The sequence below is a fragment of the Tachypleus tridentatus genome, chromosome 10, assembly GCF_004210375.1.
Source record: "Tachypleus tridentatus isolate NWPU-2018 chromosome 10, ASM421037v1, whole genome shotgun sequence".
In the NCBI taxonomy this organism is placed as follows: Eukaryota; Metazoa; Arthropoda; class Merostomata; order Xiphosura; family Limulidae; genus Tachypleus; species Tachypleus tridentatus.
In genome coordinates this window covers 11,227,655-11,247,929 of record NC_134834.1, presented here as the reverse complement: position 1 = coordinate 11,247,929, position 20,275 = coordinate 11,227,655, and the positions used below count along the sequence as shown (strand labels likewise).

Below are 20,275 nucleotides of genomic sequence, written 5' to 3'. Positions count from 1 at the left end.
GGTGTTGTTCTCACCATTGCACATCAAATTGGGTCACATGAAACAATTTGTCACAGCTCTTGATGAGGAGTCTGCAGCCTTCAAGACTTCTTCCCTAAGCTGTCTGAGGCAAAGATCAAATCTGGTGTTTTCGTTGGATTACAAATAAAGATCCTGGAGTGCACAGAATTTCCCAAGAAGCTTCAGTAGGAAGGAAAAAAAAAAGCTTGGAGCAGCTTTGTCGCAGTGGTTCTGGGCTTCTTTGGCAATCACAAGGCCGAAAACTATGTGGAACTGGTTGAGACTCTGGCGAAGAACTACGGCAAAATGGGCTGCAGGATGTCCCTGAAAGTCCATATCCTAGACGCTCATCTTGACAAACTCAAACATATGGGGACATACTCAGAGGAGCATGGTGAGCGCTTCCACCGAGAGATACTGGACTTTGAACGCCGCTACCAAGGAGCGTATAACGAAAACATGATAGGAAACTATATTTGGTGGCTGATACGTGAAAGTGATTTACATTACAGTCGCAAATCTCGAAAAACTACTCACTTCTAAACATTTTTGTACAACTTTAGTATAAATACATGTAAATCTTGATTCATATGTTGTTTTATTCAGACCTTATGTAAATGAAAATGTGCAAATTTGTCCGTTTTTACATAGAAAATAGATTAGTTTCTAAATTTCATTATCCAGGTCACAAAACGAAAGTTTGAAGGGAATAATGGTTATCTTCTGTACTTTTCCAACATAAGCAATTAAGAAATAACACATACTATCCAGGAACAAAATTTGTGTTACATAGTGTTATGTGCATGTTTTTAGAACTGCAAATCAAATCCGTTATTTGGTTGGAAACATCAGAAACGTTGGACGATACTGGCTGAGTGGCTACCTACATTCTGGTGGTGTTACTGGCTGAGTAGCTACCTACATTCTGGTGGTGTTACTGGCTGAGTAGCTACCTACATTCTAGTGGTGTTACTGGCTGAGTAGCTACCTACATTCTAGTGGTGTTACTGGCTGAGTGGCTACCTACATTCTAGTGGTGTTACTGGCTGAGTGGCTACCTACATTCTAGTGGTGTTACTGGCTGAGTGGCTACCTACATTCTAGTGGTGTTACTGGCTGAGTGGCTACCTACATTCTGGCGTTACTGGCTGAGTGGCTACCTACCTTCTGGCGTTACTGGCTGAGTGGCTACCTACCTTCTGATATTAGTGGCTGAGTGGCTACCTACATTCTGGTGTTACTGGCTGAGTGGCTACCTACATTCTGGTGTTACTGGCTGAGTGGCTACCTACATTCTGGTGTTTACTGGCTGGCTGGCTACCTTTGGTGTTAAAGAACCACATTTTGTCTATTTTAGAACCTAACACATTGACCGTGTCGAACTGATCATTAAAACCGTGGTTGAGTTAATAGTTTACTAACTGAAGGCTAAAACTTGTGGACTTACGATTAACAGAAAGAGTATACATCTGTTAAACCTACATATCAGTGTAGCAAATTAGGTTTTTGTTTCCAATACGTTTGTGGTATTGATTATAGTGATTTCTGTTCACATATCATATTGACACTTCAGCTAATAACTTATTTCTTTGTGTACTCGTTTGAGGGAACTTCAGGCAGAGTAAGTTTCAAAACTTCAACAGACTACAAGTACCTGTTTAAACAAGACGAAGGGTCTTTATATAAAGCTAATTTGTCATGAACTTTTCTTTCAACAGGCAGTTGATTCTGTTAAATTTCTCAAATCTGTGTGTGTGTGTTTTCTTATAGCAAAGCCACATCGGGCTATCTACTAAGTCCACCGAGGGGAATCGAAGTAAGTTACCTGAAGTGAAACATACTTTTAGCGTTATAATTCATTAGGGTTAACGCTAGCCCCCACGGATACCCTAGGGTGGGGTATACTGATGATCTCTATATTGTGATTGAAAACCTTGCATATGTTTCATAGCTGACTTTTATCTTTTGGACTCTAGGTAGGAGTCGATAACCATCACCAATAGTGAGAGCAGGGGGGAACAGCGGGGGTGAACCAGACGTTTCGCCTATTTCTTCGCATGTCCTCCTTGTCTTCGTGACGACGATGATGAACTGAGATGATCTTGACTTGGGTAAGAGACAGCTCATCAGAAGTGGACAAAAAACCTTTGTGCCATATCTCAAAACTTGTTACTTTTTAACTTCTACTGTACATTTGTATTTCTCCAAGTTTATGAAACGCGATATGAAAGGATTTAGAACAAAATTCCCAACCCCCGTTTTAAATATGATCGACCTGTTTCGGGTGTAATATAAGTTTTCCGGAGATGACCGAGTGTACTGAGTATAATCACGTTGTTTTCGGAGGTGATCGCATATAATCGGTGTATTCCGGATGTATCCTTCGTGTTCCGAGACGTTTTTTTTTATACATTTTGTTTTACGAGCTTCATCAACCGACAGAGTTTATGTTAACGAACTGTTTCTCTTTCTATGTATGGCCCACATATTATGGGTGTGACTGACATGCCCGAGTATAAACGATGTATTCCGGATGTGTCCGATGTGTTCCGAAGGTTGCCGAGAACATTTTTCGATAAACCTTATTAACGAGCTTCATTAACCAACAGAGCTTATCTTAATGAATCAACTCTCTTTCTGTTTCCGGATGTGACTAACTTGTGCCGAGTATAATCGATGTGTTCCGAATGCCACCGAAAACTTTACGATCAAATTGTCTTTACGTGTTATCTACACTAACACATCGTCTTATTGCTAAGGAAGCAGTACTTGTGTTTCTGCAACGTAGAAACATGACTAATGACTGTGGGTAGTGAAAATAAAAAAAAAACCTGATTGTAGCATGTAACAATCAATGTAACAACTGTGGTTAGGCACAATAACACTGAAGGACAGACAGGCTGTGTTGTTTGTAAACTGCGCGAACAAAAACTGTTCAGAAGAATCTTCACTTGCTTCGTTTCTTAAAGAAGCAGAAACAGTTATGTTTAAGACTTAAAAAGTTTAAAAGAACCAAAACTTGAAATAAACCAATATCAGAAGCCAGGTTGTTACCTGGGCAATAAAAGTGTCAGGTCACTTTGCACAGCTGTGTGATTAGAATGGAACAGGAAACGTATCTTCAAAGGGATTTCAGTCACCTTCTGCGGGTTTCGTTCTTTAGATCAAGAGAAGTGTTTTGTTTGGATTACTGTATTTGTTTAAAACAAATTTTGTTTGGTTGAAACAAGTGAATAAGAAGGAAAGTATAAACCCATTCTTTTATCGAACTGGATTGTACACAGAATTATTTTATTTTCCAAAACTTCGTTCACAATTAAACCATTATAAACCAGATGTTTTGTAGTACACGTCTTTGTAATGATGGCTGTTTCAAGCTTCAACCTGAAGACCAAACATACATGTCTCACTTTGTTTTTAGACAATATATAAAGTAAACAAAGTTAAAAAGTAAATGTCTTTTTGTTTTAGTAATCACATATTTTCCTTGTATCTTAGAATCTTTCACTTTTTCCTCTCTGGTTAGTTAGATTTATTGTCAACAGGGGACGCTTTAGCAATTTTAAAAATATCGAACTTGGGTCTCTCCATTTATATTTGTAAGGTTTAATATTTATATCAATTTGTTATTTATTCAAGAATTACTCCTGAGAAATATAATGTTTTCTAGATATTTAAAAACGACATGGATATTCTAACGTTATGAAACGACCATGAACTTTCTCACACAAGGGTTTCATTTGATCCAAGATTTCGTTCTTCATGACGAGAAACCTACTTGAAATAAAAATGTATCTCAGAACGGCTGGTATGGATATTAACACTTTAACTGATAAGCTGAGAACAACGTTTCGACCGTCCTAGGTCATCTCTGTTGACCTGAAGATGACCTATGAAGGTCGAAACGTTGTTCTTTCGTTATCAAAAAACAGTACTGTAGTCCAATATTAAATCACAGAAACAAGTATGATTAACATCTGATGACTTATAGAACAGGAAAATATATAACTGTTAGATAACAATCATAATAACAACTTATGGAAATCACTGTAAACAATACAGAACAGTAAAATATATAACTGTTAGATAACAATCATAATAACAACTTATGGAAATCACTGTAAACAATATAGAACAGGAAAATATATAACTGTTAGATAACCATCATTATAACAACTTATGGAAATCACTGTAAACAATATAGAACAGGAAAATATATAACTGTTAGATAACCATCATTATAACAACTTATGGAAATCACTGTAAACAATATAGAACAGGAAAATATATAACTGTTAGATAACAATCATAATAACAACTTATGGAAATCACTGTAAACAATACAGAACAGGAAAATATATAACTGTTAGATAACCATCATAATAACAACTTATGGAAATCACTGTAAACAATACAGAACAGTAAAATATATAACTGTTAGATAACAATCATAATAACAACTTATGGAAATCACTGTAAACAATATAGAACAGGAAAATATATAACTGTTAGATAACAATCATAATAACAACTTATGGAAATCACTGTAAACAATATAGAACAGGAAAATATATAACTGTTAGATAACCATCATTATAACAACTTATGGAAATCACTGTAAACAATATAGAACAGGAAAATATATAACTGTTAGGTAACAATCATAATAACAACTTACGGAAATCACTGTAAACAATATAGAACAGGAAAATATATAACTGTTAGATAACCATCATTATAACAACTTATGGAAATCACTGTAAACAATATAGAACAGGAAAATATATAACTGTTAGATAACAATCATAATAACAACTTACGGAAATCACTGTAAACAAGACAGAACAGGAAAATATATAACTGTTAGATAACTATCATAATAACAACTTACGGAAATCACTGTAAACAAGACAGAACAGGAAAATATATAACTGTTAGATAACCATCATAATAACAACTTATGGAAATCACTGTAAACAATACAGAACAGGAAAATATATAACTGTTAGATAACCATCATAATAACAACTTATGGAAATCACTGTAAACAATACAGAACAGGAAAATATATAACTGTTAGGTAACAATCATAATAACAACTTATGGAAATCACTGTAAACAATACAGAACAGGAAAATATATAACTGTTAGATAACAATCATAATAACAACTTATGATAATGTCATTTAATATATGAGTCATGGACAAACAAATTCACAAACATATAATGTATTTAATCTGATTCATGGACAAACACATTCACAAACATATAATGTATTTAATCTATGATTCATGGACAAACAAATTCACAAACATACAATCTCATTTAATATATGATTCATGGACAACCAAATTCACTAACATACAATGTTATTTAATATATGATGCTGTCCCAGGTGAATACCGGCCAAACTTATTAAAACTTACTATCACTTTAGTTCTTACCCAGAATAAATAAATGTTACTTTCAAATGCCCAAACAGATAAATGCTTCGTCTTGCAGAAAATTATTACACTTTATCCTAAAAAAAAACAACTGTAATATCTAATTGCAACAGTACTTAAAGTGGTGCAGTTTTAATATTTGAAAGTAAATGAAAATATATGAGCGAAATAATCTATTAAATTTGGTCGTCACAAGATAAGTTCATGTTTTTTGTTTCTCACCGCTGAATCATTTTTCTGATATAAAATTTGTTTTAATTTTTTAATATTTTTTATTGAGAGAAAAACGTGAATTGATTGAAGAGGGCGTGGACAAGTTTTATTGTTTACGTCATAGACTGATGAAAGAACTAACTTTGTGAATACATGACGTCATAAAGAAGGTGACACGTATTGCCCTCTGAAGAGAGTATACGTCATAATCTTATAAGAGAGCGATTTCTTTTTCTTGTTGTACGGACTGCATACTCAATGAATTTGTTTTCATCAGTGTTTGTGTACAGTATAGAACTGTTGATGTTACAGTCAGTAAATACATGCGAAATAACTGTCAGTACGTACGAAGATGGCTCAATTCTCTGGGGCTATCTTGGGAAATGGAAATGTATCAAATAAAAATAACTTTTGTCATAATGTCCGTCTCTTTGATCAATTATAGGTGTCAGAGAAAATAAACATTTGTCTTTTCAGTTTTTAAAAGTAATTCACTACCAACGAAGAATTGGGCGATTTCTCTCTCTACTGTTGGAATTCGACCATCACTATTGGATTATGAAAGTTTTTTTTTTTTTTAAATACGGTATACCCTGCCAAGTTAGAAGTGTACGGTGTATTTATTATGACCGAAAAGTGCTTCGTGCGTACATTAGAAAGTTGTATACGGATGACGTTTTAAGACAGCACTAGAAACATCAAGATGATGGAAAACGGACGTAATAAACAAACTATTTACAGTTAATGAACAGCGAGCGATGTGTCCTTTACCAGATATGGTACAGAGTATGTTACTGAGTGATAGGTGAAACAGTACTGTGTTGCTTTCTTCTGTTCACAGAAATACAAGGCCCGGCGTGGCCAAGTGAGTTAAGGCGTTCGACTCGTAATCTGAGGGTCGCGGGTTCGAATCCCCGTCGTACCAAACATGCTCGCCCTTTCAGCCGTTATAATGTGACGGTCAATCCTACTATTCGTTGGTAAAAGAGTAGTTCAAGAGTTGGCGGTGGTTGGTGATGACTCGCTGTCTTCCTTCTAGTCTTACGTTGTTCAATCAGGGACGGGTGGCGCAGATAGCCCTCGTGTAGCTTTGCGCCGAATAAAAAAAAACAACAACAAAGATAATGAAATACAATAGCTAAACAATGAAACACAACACTTTATCATTTACGCAATATCAAGATAATGAAAAGCAACATGTAATGAAACACATCTATACAATGTGACAATAATTAAACACCAGATCTGAACAATGAAACACAACACGTGGATAATGAAACCATTAGATAAACAAATCGTTAGGTGCGTATAGAATAAAATAGGTGTGTTAGTTTTGCATCACAATATAGTGTTTGGTCTACCCACTATCCTTACATATTGGTCGACGCTGAAGTCCATCCAACTTATCAGGACCCAAGGACGTAGACGTTCAGTTATCTTGCTTGAAATGTTTTAACAATCACATATTATTCAAATATATTTTATTATGGATGTAATTGGAAATTACAACACTATGCAAACACTAGAAATGTTAAGTAGTTCACAGTTTATATATCTAAGCAGAATTTAGCATGTAATAATAATTTTGTAACCTTCTCGAGTCACATAAGCGCACATAATCTCAATATATAGCCCCGGCATGACCACGTGATTAGGGCACTCGGCTCGCAATCTGACGGTCGCGGGTTCGAATCCCCATCACACCAAACATGCCCCAGGAGGAGCGTTATAATGTGATAGCCAATTCCACTATTCGTTTGTAAGAGAGTGGCCCAAAAGTTGGCGGTGGGTAGTGATGACTAGCTGATATCCCTCTAGCGTTACACTACTAAATTAGGGGCGGCTAACGCAGATAGCCCTCGTGTAGCTTTGCATGCAGTTACAAAAAACAAATTCGATATATATTATGCTGGTTTACACACACATAAAGAAAGAAGCATCACCTTATATTACGAATATTCAAAACTTATGTTGTCAGACTTTGTATCTTACAATACGGTCGTCAGTTTGTTTCGCTTTCTCACTGTGACCTTTAGTCTAATTTATCAAACACGGGTCTGTGCTTCTCTTTTGCTGTTGTTTTTGGAATTTCGCACAAAGCTTCTCGAGAGCTGTCTGTGCTAGCCGTCCCTAATTTAGGATTGTAAGACTAGAGGGAAGGCAGCTAGTCATCACCACCCACCGCCAACTCTTAGGCTACTCTTTTACCAACGAATAGTGGGATTGACCATCACATTATAACACCCCCACGGTTGAAAGGGCGAGCATGTTTGGCGCGACGGGGATGCGAACCCGCGACCCTCAGATTACGAGTCGCACACCTTAACACGCTTGGCCATGCCGGGCCTCGGGGCAGTGCTTATGTTTTTTACAGAAGCTGGTCTTCAGTTTTAACAACATAGAAAATGCTGAGTAAAGTATTATTCTACAAAGTCAAATCTGCGAACATGAACGTCATGAAGAATGTTGCTGTGCACGAGCTGCAAGAAATGATATAGTATATAAAGCCTTATTCGTTTCTCTATTATTAATTTAAGGTTGTAAGAAACCATCTTCTTCTCTTTCCACACAATCAATCCGTTGGCTGACTGTGAAGTGTATTCTTACATTAGTACATTAAAGTTATTCTAAATATTCAATACGTTACATTTTTTTCGTGATAATGCTATAACATGTTCTCTAGTAATATATTGAAGGTAATCTGTTATTTTTTCGACTCATTAACTAGTATTTTTTTCAGTTGAATAAATAGAAGGAAGGTTACGAAATAATTCTTAAAAAGTAATTCACTTATTATAAGACGTAACGAATAAAAAGAATGGCTGTGTGATCTCACAGCACCAAAAGAAAAGAACTCAAAAACCTTAAATTCTGCACACATACTAAGCGAATCCTGAGGGTGTGCATCTGGGTGTTATTATTTATGCATGTTCGTGCGCATCTTTTTGTGAAGAGATTTAAAACTGCAAAAAAATCATATATTTTAGTATACTTTATTTTGATTCGTCAAATATTGTACTAAACTGATTCAACGTGCACTGGAAACTCCTGATGAGGAGTCATTGATACCTTATGGTCTTGATTTACATATAGCACATCACGTGTTTAAAAAGACACATAAAATAAAGATATTAATATCAATGGAAATCAGATATCAAAGGCTATTTATAATACTCTTAGGCTTACAGATATGGTAATTTAAAATTAAAAATTTTGGAAGTAATATCTTCAAAACGTCTTTTGCTTGTCTTTGTTTTTTTTTAAATTTCGCACAAAGCCACTAGAGGGCTATCTGCGCTAGTCGTCCCTAATTTAACAGTGTAAGACTAGAGGAAAAGCAGCTAGTTATCACCACCCACCGCCAACTCTAGGGCTACTATCTTACCAACGAATAGTGGGACTGACCATCACACTATAACACCCCCACGGTTGAAAGGGCGAGCATGTTTGGTGCGACGGGGAATCGAACCCGTGACCCTAAGATTACGAGTCGTACGCCTTAACCCACCTGGCCATGCCGGGCCTACAGAAAGTTAACTATGAAATTTGATTTCGATAACAATATAGAATATGGTAATAACTGGTATTTTTTATTTCTATGCGATGATTTGTTATTGTATGAGATATACGTCTCTACCAGTAAACAAAACAAAAACTGAAGTTAAACTCAGACACAGTTATCAAATAAAGAAATCAGAGCCTTATTCGTCAGTTTTTAATATATTTCCTAGCCCTAAACATATCTTTTAATGAGTTAATTTTCGGGTTAATAATCATCGACAGTCCTATGAGAAATGGAACTTTACCTTTTACTTTTTACTTTCTCACGAGCAAGAAGAAATTCCCAGTCGAGACAAATAGACGTTTCTGAAATGTAGATTTATTGAATCGAAGTCGCTGAATAACTTTAGTGCTTCACCAGAAATATTCTTCATATTCGAGGTTATTTATGCAAATATATTTATACGGAATGATTCCAGTGAGGATATAAATAAAACTGTTTTATATGTATATACACATCCAGAAGACAGTGCACTATTGCGCTGCCTGCCATCTGTTGGCGATGTTAAAAACTTCTAGACAAGAATTTCAGGGTGACATTATCATCACAAGATAAACGTGCTAAAGCAATAGGCCTCCTTCCTCACTTCCCTCTTGGCAACCGACTTGCTCAAACTAGTAATTTGTATTCATGGGTTCTCCTAGGCAAGACTCTGTCTCTGGCATATTTATAAGTAGAATTAATACTCTGAAAATTTCAGCATTTATGGCACGTTCCTTCTAGATGCCTTGATGTATATAGAACTGCACGTGGTTTAGCCCCATCTGGATCTAAGTATCGCTTAAGGAAGATAATATACGTTTACGACTACAACATTTACGTTTCGTCGGCTCTGGGTTTTCTATCAAATAAACGGCTGGATCTCAAAAGGTCTCACAAGAGCCCTACTTCAGATTGGAACTGTGATTACAACCATTCGAGTTGCGCCCATAGTTTCTCATTGAAAATCTGAGAAAGAATCTTAGATATATATATACACAAGGGTTAAAGTTACGTAAGAGATTACAGCACGCGTACTAGTGTAGAGATAAAAGCATCTGTTTATAAAAACACGTGTCGCTTATTTATTGGAATGTATATATTAATCATATATACTGATGACAGACGAGGTTAACGGTAACAATGTGTTTAGATATGTTTAATACCACGGTTTTATATGTACGTATTTACAGAGAGAAAACAACTGTGTGTTAACACCTTCGAGCCTATTTGGCCAAAACGTGTATGCAAACACTACAACCTATGGAGAATGTCCTAAGGGTGTCAAAATTGAACTTAACCCTATTTCTATTTTGTAAATCCTGTTGGTTAATCACTCCCAGCCTACTGAGCCAATCTCAAACAACCTTGGCAGGTTGACACTTTAGACAATGTTGAATATTCTGAGATCCAAAGTGTGAAAGTTGTTGGATTGTTTCTTATACAACCATGTATTTCTCACAGTCACTGAGATGTAGGGTGTTCAAGGGTAGGATCACCTCAGAATCTTTATTTGTTGGTAGATGGAACACAAACTACGAATATTGTTTGTGAAGAAGTTTTTTTATAACTTTAAGATAAAGTTTATGATCAGGTTATTATTTTGCAACACATGATTGTTGTTAAACTTACACTGTTTTAAGTTTAACAATTCCCCTCAGTTGATGGATATTTCAGTTTGTAGTAAGTACCTTTGAAGGTCTCGTATGGATCTGAACTTATACAGATGAAGAACAAAACTCAGACAGAATATAAAAATACAATTGTGAATTACACGTTTGTTGAGTAAGAAAGGAAAACACAACAGGACAAAATTCTTTTTATAAAATGAAGGGAAAAACAGGGGGAAAAATCGTCGAGTTAAAAAAGATCTAAAAGCACGAATCGTGATCTCGCGTGTCAAGAACGTGAGGGAAACATGACAATGCTTAGGAATTGCAGATAAAAATGTCTTTCTTTAATTTGTATAACAGTGTCCAAACGCGGGCATTTTGTTTCTTTCAGAAGCTCGTTTAGAAACAATTCGTAGCCAATCAATTCCAGAGAACATGGATGTAGGATCCACTTACTGCTCAGGGCATGAAACAGAAAACAACAGAGTGAGTTTGGTTCACATTCCACGAAGGATTCTAAGATGTTTTAGAAGGAAAGACGTATAGCGCTACTGTTTCGGTGTATAGCGCTATAAATCATTTATGGTTCACGTTCAGCCATAGTCTAGTATCGACAGATTGTGGCAGACAGAAACGTGGAGGAAAATTGTGGACCAATTCCCACGTTATCTCGGACCCTTCTGGTAATTTTTAAACATCTTAATCGCGAACCTATCTGAGCTTCTCGCGGCAACGAGGAACTGAATTGACCTGTCAAAATTATAAATTGAATCTATCCTGGTTATCCACAAGATCGAGGCAGATTATTCGACCTCGTAAGGCTTAGCTGTCAATGTTTGATGTATTTACTAAACTCAATCAATAAACGGTGGTAGTTTCTTTCGTACTTTGGTCTTGTACATTTAGGTTCAGACGAAGAAGGGGGAAAAAGAGACAGGTAGGTAAAGAATCTAGAAACGTTTTTATATCCGTTCTATAGATTCCAGTTTTTAAAAAAGTCGCATTGCGTCATACCATATAACACAAACCTTGTGTTTCTAAGCATCTTTAATTCACATGTCTTGTGTGTTCTTGGATGTTGTTTAACCAGACAGCTCAATTTTAAACACACGTGCTAAATCTACTTTCGATATCCGTGGTGGGCCGAGCATAGTTTTGTATACTTTTGCGTTCAACAACAAACCAACCAAACGTGGGGCCCAGCATGGCCCAGTGGATAAGGTACTCGACTCGTGGGTTCGAATCCCCTTCACACTAAACATGCTCGCCCTTTCAGCCATGGTAGCGCGTTATAACGTGATGGTCAATCCCATTATTCGTTGGTAAAATAGTAGCCCAAGAGTCGGCGGTGGGTGGTGATGACTAGCTGCCTTCCCTCTAGTCTTACACTGCCAAATTAGGGACGACGGCTAGCGCAGATAGCCCTCGTGTAGCTTTGCGCGAATTTCATGAAAACAAACAAACAAAGGTCGTATGTATTTAACATATGAATACACGAATTATTATGTTAAAGATTTGCGAGTCATCAGGTAAGCCTAACTATATATGTACAAAAGTAGTAGTGTACTTCGAGTCATCAGCTAAGCCTAACTATATATGTACAAAGGTAATAGTGTACTTCGAGACATCAGGTAAGCCTAACTATATATGTACAAAAGTAGTAGTGTACTTCGAGTCATCAGGTAAGCCTAACTATATATGTACAAAAGTAGTAGTGTACTTCGAGTCATCAGCTAAGCCTAACTATATATGTACAAAAGTAGTAGTGTACTTCGAGTCATCAGGTAAGCCTAACTATATATGTACAAAAGTAGTAGTGTACTTCGAGTCATCAGGTAAGCCTAACTATATATGTACAAAGGTAATAGTGTACTTCGAGACATCAGTTAAGCCTAACTATATATGTACAAAAGTAGTAGTGTACTTCGAGTCATCAGGTAAGCCTAACTATATATGTACGAAAGTAGTAGTGTACTTCGAGACATCAGGTAAGCCTATCTATATATGTACAAAAGTAGTAATGTACTTCGAGTCATCAGGTAAGCCAAACTATATATGTACAAAAGTAGTAGTGTACTTCGAGTCATCAGCTAAGCCTAACTATATATGTACAAAAGTAGTAGTGTACTTCGAGTCATCAGGTAAGCCTAACTATATATGTACAAAAGTAGTAGTGTACTTCGAGTCATCAGGTAAGCCTAACTATATATGTACAAAAGTAGTAGTGTACTTCGAGTCATCAGGTAAGCCTAACTATATATGTACAAAGTAGTAGTGTACTTCGAGACATCAGGTAAGCCTAACTATATATGTACAAAAGTAGTAGTGTACTTCGAGTCATCAGGTAAGCCTAACTATATATGTACAAAAGTAGTAGTGTACTTCGAGACATCAGGTAAGCCTAACTATATATGTACAAAAGTAGTAGTGTACTTCGAGACATCAGGTAAGCCTAACTATATATGTACGAAAGTAGTAGTGTACTTCGAGACATCAGGTAAGCCTATCTATATATGTACAAAAGTAGTAATGTACTTCGAGTCATCAGGTAAGCCAAACTATATATGTACAAAAGTAGTAGTGTACTTCGAGTCATCAGCTAAGCCTAACTATATATGTACAAAAGTAGTAGTGTACTTCGAGTCATCAGGTAAGCCTAACTATATATGTACAAAAGTAGTAGTGTACTTCGAGTCATCAGCTAAGCCTAACTATATATGTACAAAAGTAATAGTGTACTTCGAGACATCAGGTAAGCCTAACTATATATGTACAAAGGTAATAGTGTACTTAGCGGCTAGTGTATCTAAGCAGATCTTGAAACCCAAACAAACATTTTACGTTTCAAACATTTGATACAGCAGTTACCCTAACACTCCTGTCTCCCTGTCGACTAGTGGTTAGGCTTATAACGAGTTTCGATACTCGTCGTAGTAGGTATCATACACGCAAATCACTGTATAGCATCGCACTCAACAAATGAGGTGTCACCCCTACTTGTAAAAGAATCAAACTTGTCCTCACATATGGAATAGGTTTGCACTTAACAACTGACAAATAAGGTGTCAACCCCTACCTTTGAGAAAATTAAACCGGCCCTATTAACCCACACGAATGGAATGACCAAGTGTTAGGGCGTTGGACTCGCAATTTGTGGGTCGCGGGTTTGAATCACCGTCGCACCAAATATACTTGCCCTTTCAGCTGTGGGGGCATTATAATGTGACGGCTGATCCCACTATTCGTTGCTAAAAGAGTGGCCCAAGAGTTGGCGGTGGGTGATGATGACTTCCCTCTAACCTTACACCACTACATTAAGGACGGCTAGCACAGATAGCTTCTGTGTAACGTTGTGCAAAATTAAAACCAAGTCAACGCGAATGTATTTTGTGCTCATCAAGTAACACGAAAGCTGCCATCCCTGTTTGTGACAAAATCAAACCGACCTTCTTTACCCGCGTGAATGCAGCACTAAATGTAATTTGTTAATAATCATGAGACGAAAAACAAAAATAACTTAACACAGAAAACTGTAATTAGAAAAGTTTAGTAACACTTACAGACTTCTTAATTCACGAGGGAAGTACGCTCGTGCCACGTGCACCGTGTGGTCAAACATTCCAATTAAAGCACTCAAACATTTTCACTTCTGTGATTAGGTTTTGTTTTGAGAAACGTAATTAGTTCTATTTTGACGTCTCATTTCATCTAGCGCTGAAGTAATTGTATCTGTCGTGGTTCTTCACTGGGAACAAACTTTTGAAATATATTTGCATGTCTACAAACCGATAAACAAACTTTACCCTACTAATTTGTGTCACATACATCTTCTGGGACCGATCGCAGAACGAGTTCCCATTAGTTCCTTTCTCTGTTTATCGTTCTGCTGTTTAATTAACTTATCTGACACGCTATGCATAAAGAAAAATACTTCTGCGAGAGCTCAGATATTTTAAGGAAGATTTGGAAAGAACAGTTACACTGCTTATTGATTTAAAGTTCACCGAAATGAAAATATTTACATCTGTCTCGTCGAGTAATTCGAATCGTCAAACTAAACGTACGATTAATTAACGTAAAATATTTAATCGAATCCATCTGCACCTGTTTAACTAGGGAAATAAACATGTCTTAACTAGCAGGGAAACAAACTAATCATTCCAACATTTATGGTTAATGGATAATTAAACTGAAATATAAAAACTCTTGGACACGGAAAATATAAATATATATGGTGAATACACTACATCCACCTGGACTATGAATAGTCTTAGTAATTCTGTATATCTACGCAAAATTCAGTAAATGGTATCCCATAATGATAAGAGAACTTGGAAGCAGATTAAACGACATAACATCGGAGGACCTTACACGTTTGGTGGGCCCCGGGTACGAAACCAAAATTTGCATTTCGTTTTCTATTGCCACAAAACTCACTCTTTATACTAGGGCTTTGTGAGTGTTATAAGAGCAACAGTCAAATCTCACTATTGATTAAAATTAGAGTGTCCCAAGAGTTGACATTTGGGGATTGTTGACCAGTTGCTTTTCTTTTCCTGTTTGGTCACATGGCGATTCGAGTATTGACCAAACTTTAAGGTCAGGGGGTGGCCAATTTAGTGAATTGCAAACCTTAAAGTTTTGGTTCTGAGCAGCAAAGAATTTAGTCGGAATTTGTAGGACGGTCCACAGAGGAATCAAGGGACTTTCTCCAATATTGGTCGTGATTAACCATAGCTTGTTGAATGCGCGCGCGTGTTTTATTATAGCAAAGCTACACGAGGGTTATCTGTTGCGTCTACCTATGGGTTTGGTTTGTTTTGAATTTCGTGCAAAGCTACACGAGAGCTATCTGCGCCTACCTATAGGAATCGAACCCCTGATTTTAGCGTTGTAGATATGCCGAAAGAATGATTTAATTTTATGATTTAAAAATTGTAATACAGTAACTACGTAATCTGAAATAATGTTAACATACAGTGTGTGTGTAGCGATTTTAAAACGAACAGACGATAGGCAATGTTACCTCCAAATTTGGATTGGGCTCCTTTAATATGACAAACATTCTGAAATGTCAGTTAAAAGATATAACCTCATTTTGATGTTCAACTATTTCCATGTTTTAACACTACTAAACACAAACAGTGACATACAGTAACTCGCATGAAAAATTTAAAAACAGAGAAAACTGTTGTATTTTACGCGATATAGTACCTTCAAAAAGCTATTCACTTGGCAAAGAAAATAAAAACACAAAACCATACAATTCTGATAAACAAAAAGTAAAAAGTAACAACTATTCAGAACCTGGACGACTCTTTGTTTTTGAATTAGAAAGGTACCAGGTATCGTTCAATATTCCGAACAAATTGAAAAGTCAGATTTAAAACCCCTTTATACGTGCAAGATTATTGACAACTCTTGCAACATGTGAAGATCGAATTTAAAGAAACGAATTTAAAAAAAAACAAAACACATTGAATTAGTTTCCAAGAAACTGCAAATAGGCTTCGTTTTTCAAAACCAGCCTATTAGGTTATAAATTGTTCACTTAAGTTTAAAACAAAACAATACATAAAGGGTTTCCTAGAATCGGTTTATTCCTTATATTGTTGTCGAATGTGATTTAAACTAAAACGACCTTACCTGCACGTGACCGATCTCTCGAGTTCCATGAATATTTTTAAACAATATTCAGAGGTCCACTACAAACCAGGAAATTCAATAGATACACCTACTTGTAACCTGCATTTAATTAGACTGTTACGATTAATTCAAGAGACGTTAACGATGGATAAAAAGCCTCAATACTTTGTGTGCCAATGAACGTTAAGAACCTTTGTTATTACCCTGATTGATGACATACGAGATGGAGCTACCAGGGAACGTGGATATGAGGTAAATTTTATCACCACTGTGATGCGTGATATGCTCTATAAAGTTTGCTGGTAATAAAAGTTTTATGGAAGCCCCATAATGGCATTTTGTCTTTTCTCTCGAGAATTGTCTTCAAGCTTTTACGACAACTAAATCGTTCTGACTGTCTCGTTCGCTACACGGAACAGAATATATACTCACGTTGCCGGTTTCTCTTAGTAATGTAGGAAATACTGTCGTAATTAGAAACACTGTTGTAATTACACGTTCGATAAAAAAATAATCCTTTCATGTCACTGGATTACCTGCTGGTTTCTATAATGCCACCACGAGTTACAACATAAGATTACTTGCTGGTTTCGATAATGCCACCACGAGTTACAATATAAGATTACTTGCTGGTTTCTACAATGTGACCAGGAGTTACAATATCAGATTACTTGCTGGTTTCTATAATGCCACCACGAGTTACAATATAAAATTACTTGCTGGTTTCTATAATGCCACCACGAGTTACAATATCAGATTACTTGCTGGTTTCGATGATGCCGCCGCGAGTTACAATATAAGATAACTTGCTTGTTACTATAATGCTACCATGAGTTACAATATAAGATTACTTGCTGGTTTCCATAATGCCACCACGAGTTACAATATAAGATTACTTGCTGGTTTCTATAATGCCACCACGAGTTACAATATAAGATTACTTGCTGGTTTCTATAATGCCACCACGAGTTACAATATCAGATTACTTGCTGGTTTCGATGATGCCGCCGCGAGTTACAATATAAGATTACTTGCTGGTTTCTATAACGCCACCACGAGTTACAATATAAGATTACTTGCTGGTTTCTATAATGCCACCACGAGTTCCAATATAAGATTACTTGCTGGTTACTATAATGCTACCATGAGTTACAATATCAGATTACTTGCTGGTTTCTATAATGCCACCACGAGTTACAATATAAGATTACTTGCTGGTTTCGATAATGCCACCACGAGTTACAATATAAGATTACTTGCTGGTTTCTATAATGCCACCACGAGTTACAATATAAGATTACTTGCTGGTTTCGATAATGCCGCCACGAGTTACAATATAAGATAACTTGCTGGTTTCTATAATGCCACCACGAGTTCCAATATAAGATTACTTGCTGGTTTCGATCATGCCACTATGAGTTACAATATAAGATTACTTGCTGGTTTCTATAATGCCACCACGAGTTACAATATAAGATTACTTGCTGGTTTCTATAATGCCACCACGAGTTACAATATAAAATTACTTGCTGGTTTCTATAATGCCACCACGAGTTACAATATCAGATTACTTGCTGGTTTCGATGATGCCGCCACGAGTTACAATATAAGATTACTTGCTGGTTTCTATAATGCCACCAAGAGTTAGAATATAAGATTACTTGCTGGTTTCTACAATGTCACCACCAGTTACAATATAACAGTTCCTGAGTCCATTGTTTTTAAGTAGAAATATGATGATTGATAAAGAGGACTCTACTTAGTCTGAGTCTGAGCTGTGATGAAACAGAAAAGACTAACTCGAGCCCACAACTGTTTTACGTGTGGTCAGTCGAATGATACTCTGACAAACAACAAGTGTGAAACTTGAGGAAACAGTCAAGACCAGTTTAACTTAATCCTAGAAGTATTTTACGAGTGATAAAGCACGTGAACTGTTCAAGTTTGAATCCACTTGAACCAGACAACATTAGTTTAACTCGAACCTAAAACTCTTAGACTAGAGGGAAGACAGCTAGACATCAACCACCCATCGCTAAATCTTGGGCTACTATTTTTGTCAACGAATAGTGGGATTGACCATAACTTATAACGCTGAAAGGGCGAGTATGTTTAGTCCGAAGAGGATATTATTGTTGTGTCCACACTGTTTATTTTATTTAAACATAAGTTCGAGATAATTGTATAATTGATCATTTGTGGATACGCTTTTTGAATGACTTATATCAAGGATAAATATTCACAAAAGCAAGAAATACCATCTAAGACAGCTTCCTTCTGTCTTTTATTGTCTTTCTATGATGTGTGTATACCATCTGAGGCAGCTTCCTTCTGTCTTTTATTGTCTTTCCATGATGTGTGTATACCATCTGAGGCAGCTTCCTTCTGTCTTTTATTGTCTTTCCATGATGTGTGTATACCATCTGAGGCAGCTTCCTTCTGTCTTTTATTGTCTTTCCATGATGTGTGTATACCATCTAAGGCAGCTTCCTTCTCTTGCTTATTGTCTTTCTATGATGTGTGTATACCATCTGAGGTGACTTCCTTCTATCTTTTATTGTCCTTCCATGATGTGTGTATATCATATGATGTGGCTTTCTTCTATCTCTTATTGTCTTTCCATGATGTTTGTGTACCGTCTGAGGTAGCTTCCTTCTATCTCGTATTGTCTTTCCATAATGTGTGTACACCATCTGACTTGGCTTCCTTCTATCTCTTCTGTTACAGCTGTATCATCAAAGTTTTCTCAAACGTACTGGGAAATTCGGTCATTCCTCTGGTCTTGTGGAATCAGTAACTCCACAAAATTTAAAACTTAGCATTTAAACATATTGTGTTTTTTTCATAGCTGGTAATGTATGTATATGTGTGTGGGACGTTAAGTACCTCAGATAAGAGACTAGAAAAGTCTCACAATCACTTAGATATACATATAGACATTGGAGATCACTTCTGAAACAGTACCACACCTCTTTCAACCAGTACCATTACACTGTCTAAAGGAAGCAGTTCAAGTTATACAAAGTGTTACATCCATTATATTACATCAATTTTGAAAACGTAAATCAGCAAGTCAAGTAACAAACAAGTCGATATAAATATGTGCTGGAACGGAATGTATCAGAACAACTTTTCGTGATGGTCAGTGTAGCGAGAGACAGAAGTGGTCAGTGTAGCAAGAGCCTGGCCATATTCTTGATGCAGTTTTTGCCCGGTTTGTTCTTGGTAAATAATAACTTTGTACGTAACGTGCAGTAAGTGTTCCAATAACTGACGATAAATGAAACGTTTCACCGACGGAGTTTCGCCGATGCTTTTGGCAAGAATCGTGAATTTCCAGTCGTGGCTCCGAACGAACAATATAAATCAACAGTTGCAAAAAGTCAGAATTTCTAAGACATTCCTTTAATTTTCACCATCAATAATCCACCCTATTCTATCATATGAGTGGTTTTCGTTTCGGAAAAAAAAGGGGGGAGTTGTGTGTGTGGGTGTAGCTCAGCTCATGGAATGTAATAAGTCCTAACAAATCTCTATGAAACCTTTTATGTGGCTCACAGCACACACCTGAATCTCGCAGAATTCGAGCGTGACCACAGTCGAGGTATTTTAAAAGAGCAAAGTCTCGTGGTTAATGGCCGTCTGTCGTGTATATGTCTTTTCCTTTGATTTTTTAATGCATTTTTAAATCTAAATGACGGGCAAGCCTCCGCCCTCGGAATAGACGTAACTGGAAATAGAGAGGATTAGTTATTTAAAATTAGGAAACAAACGACTGTGACAAACATTAACTTCTCTGTTCTCATACAGTTTATTT

The 20,275-nt window shown here is 36.5% G+C and overlaps 1 protein-coding gene and 1 long non-coding RNA gene across 3 annotated transcripts in view; one reads left to right on the top strand and one right to left on the bottom strand.

Annotated features, from left to right (window-relative positions):
- The window catches only part of LOC143228746 (pre-B-cell leukemia transcription factor 1-like), a 272,600-nt gene extending 269,266 nt beyond the window's left edge, over positions 1-3,334 (top strand). Inside the window, exon 8 of the mRNA XM_076460047.1 lies at positions 1,977-3,334. Within this exon, the coding sequence (XP_076316162.1) occupies positions 1,977-2,003 (27 nt within the window). The 3' untranslated portion in view covers positions 2,004-3,334. The remainder of the gene's footprint in view (positions 1-1,976) is intronic.
- Positions 1-20,275, bottom strand: part of LOC143228747 (uncharacterized) — a 159,854-nt gene that overhangs the window by 78,417 nt on the left and 61,162 nt on the right. The window contains exon 3 of one of the 2 annotated variants that reach the window (XR_013015443.1): positions 3,257-3,774. The exons of the other annotated variant lie outside the window; for it this stretch is intronic. This is a non-coding gene — a long non-coding RNA (uncharacterized LOC143228747). Of the gene's footprint in view, positions 1-3,256; positions 3,775-20,275 lie in introns of those variants that run through there. 2 annotated transcript variants of the gene reach the window in all.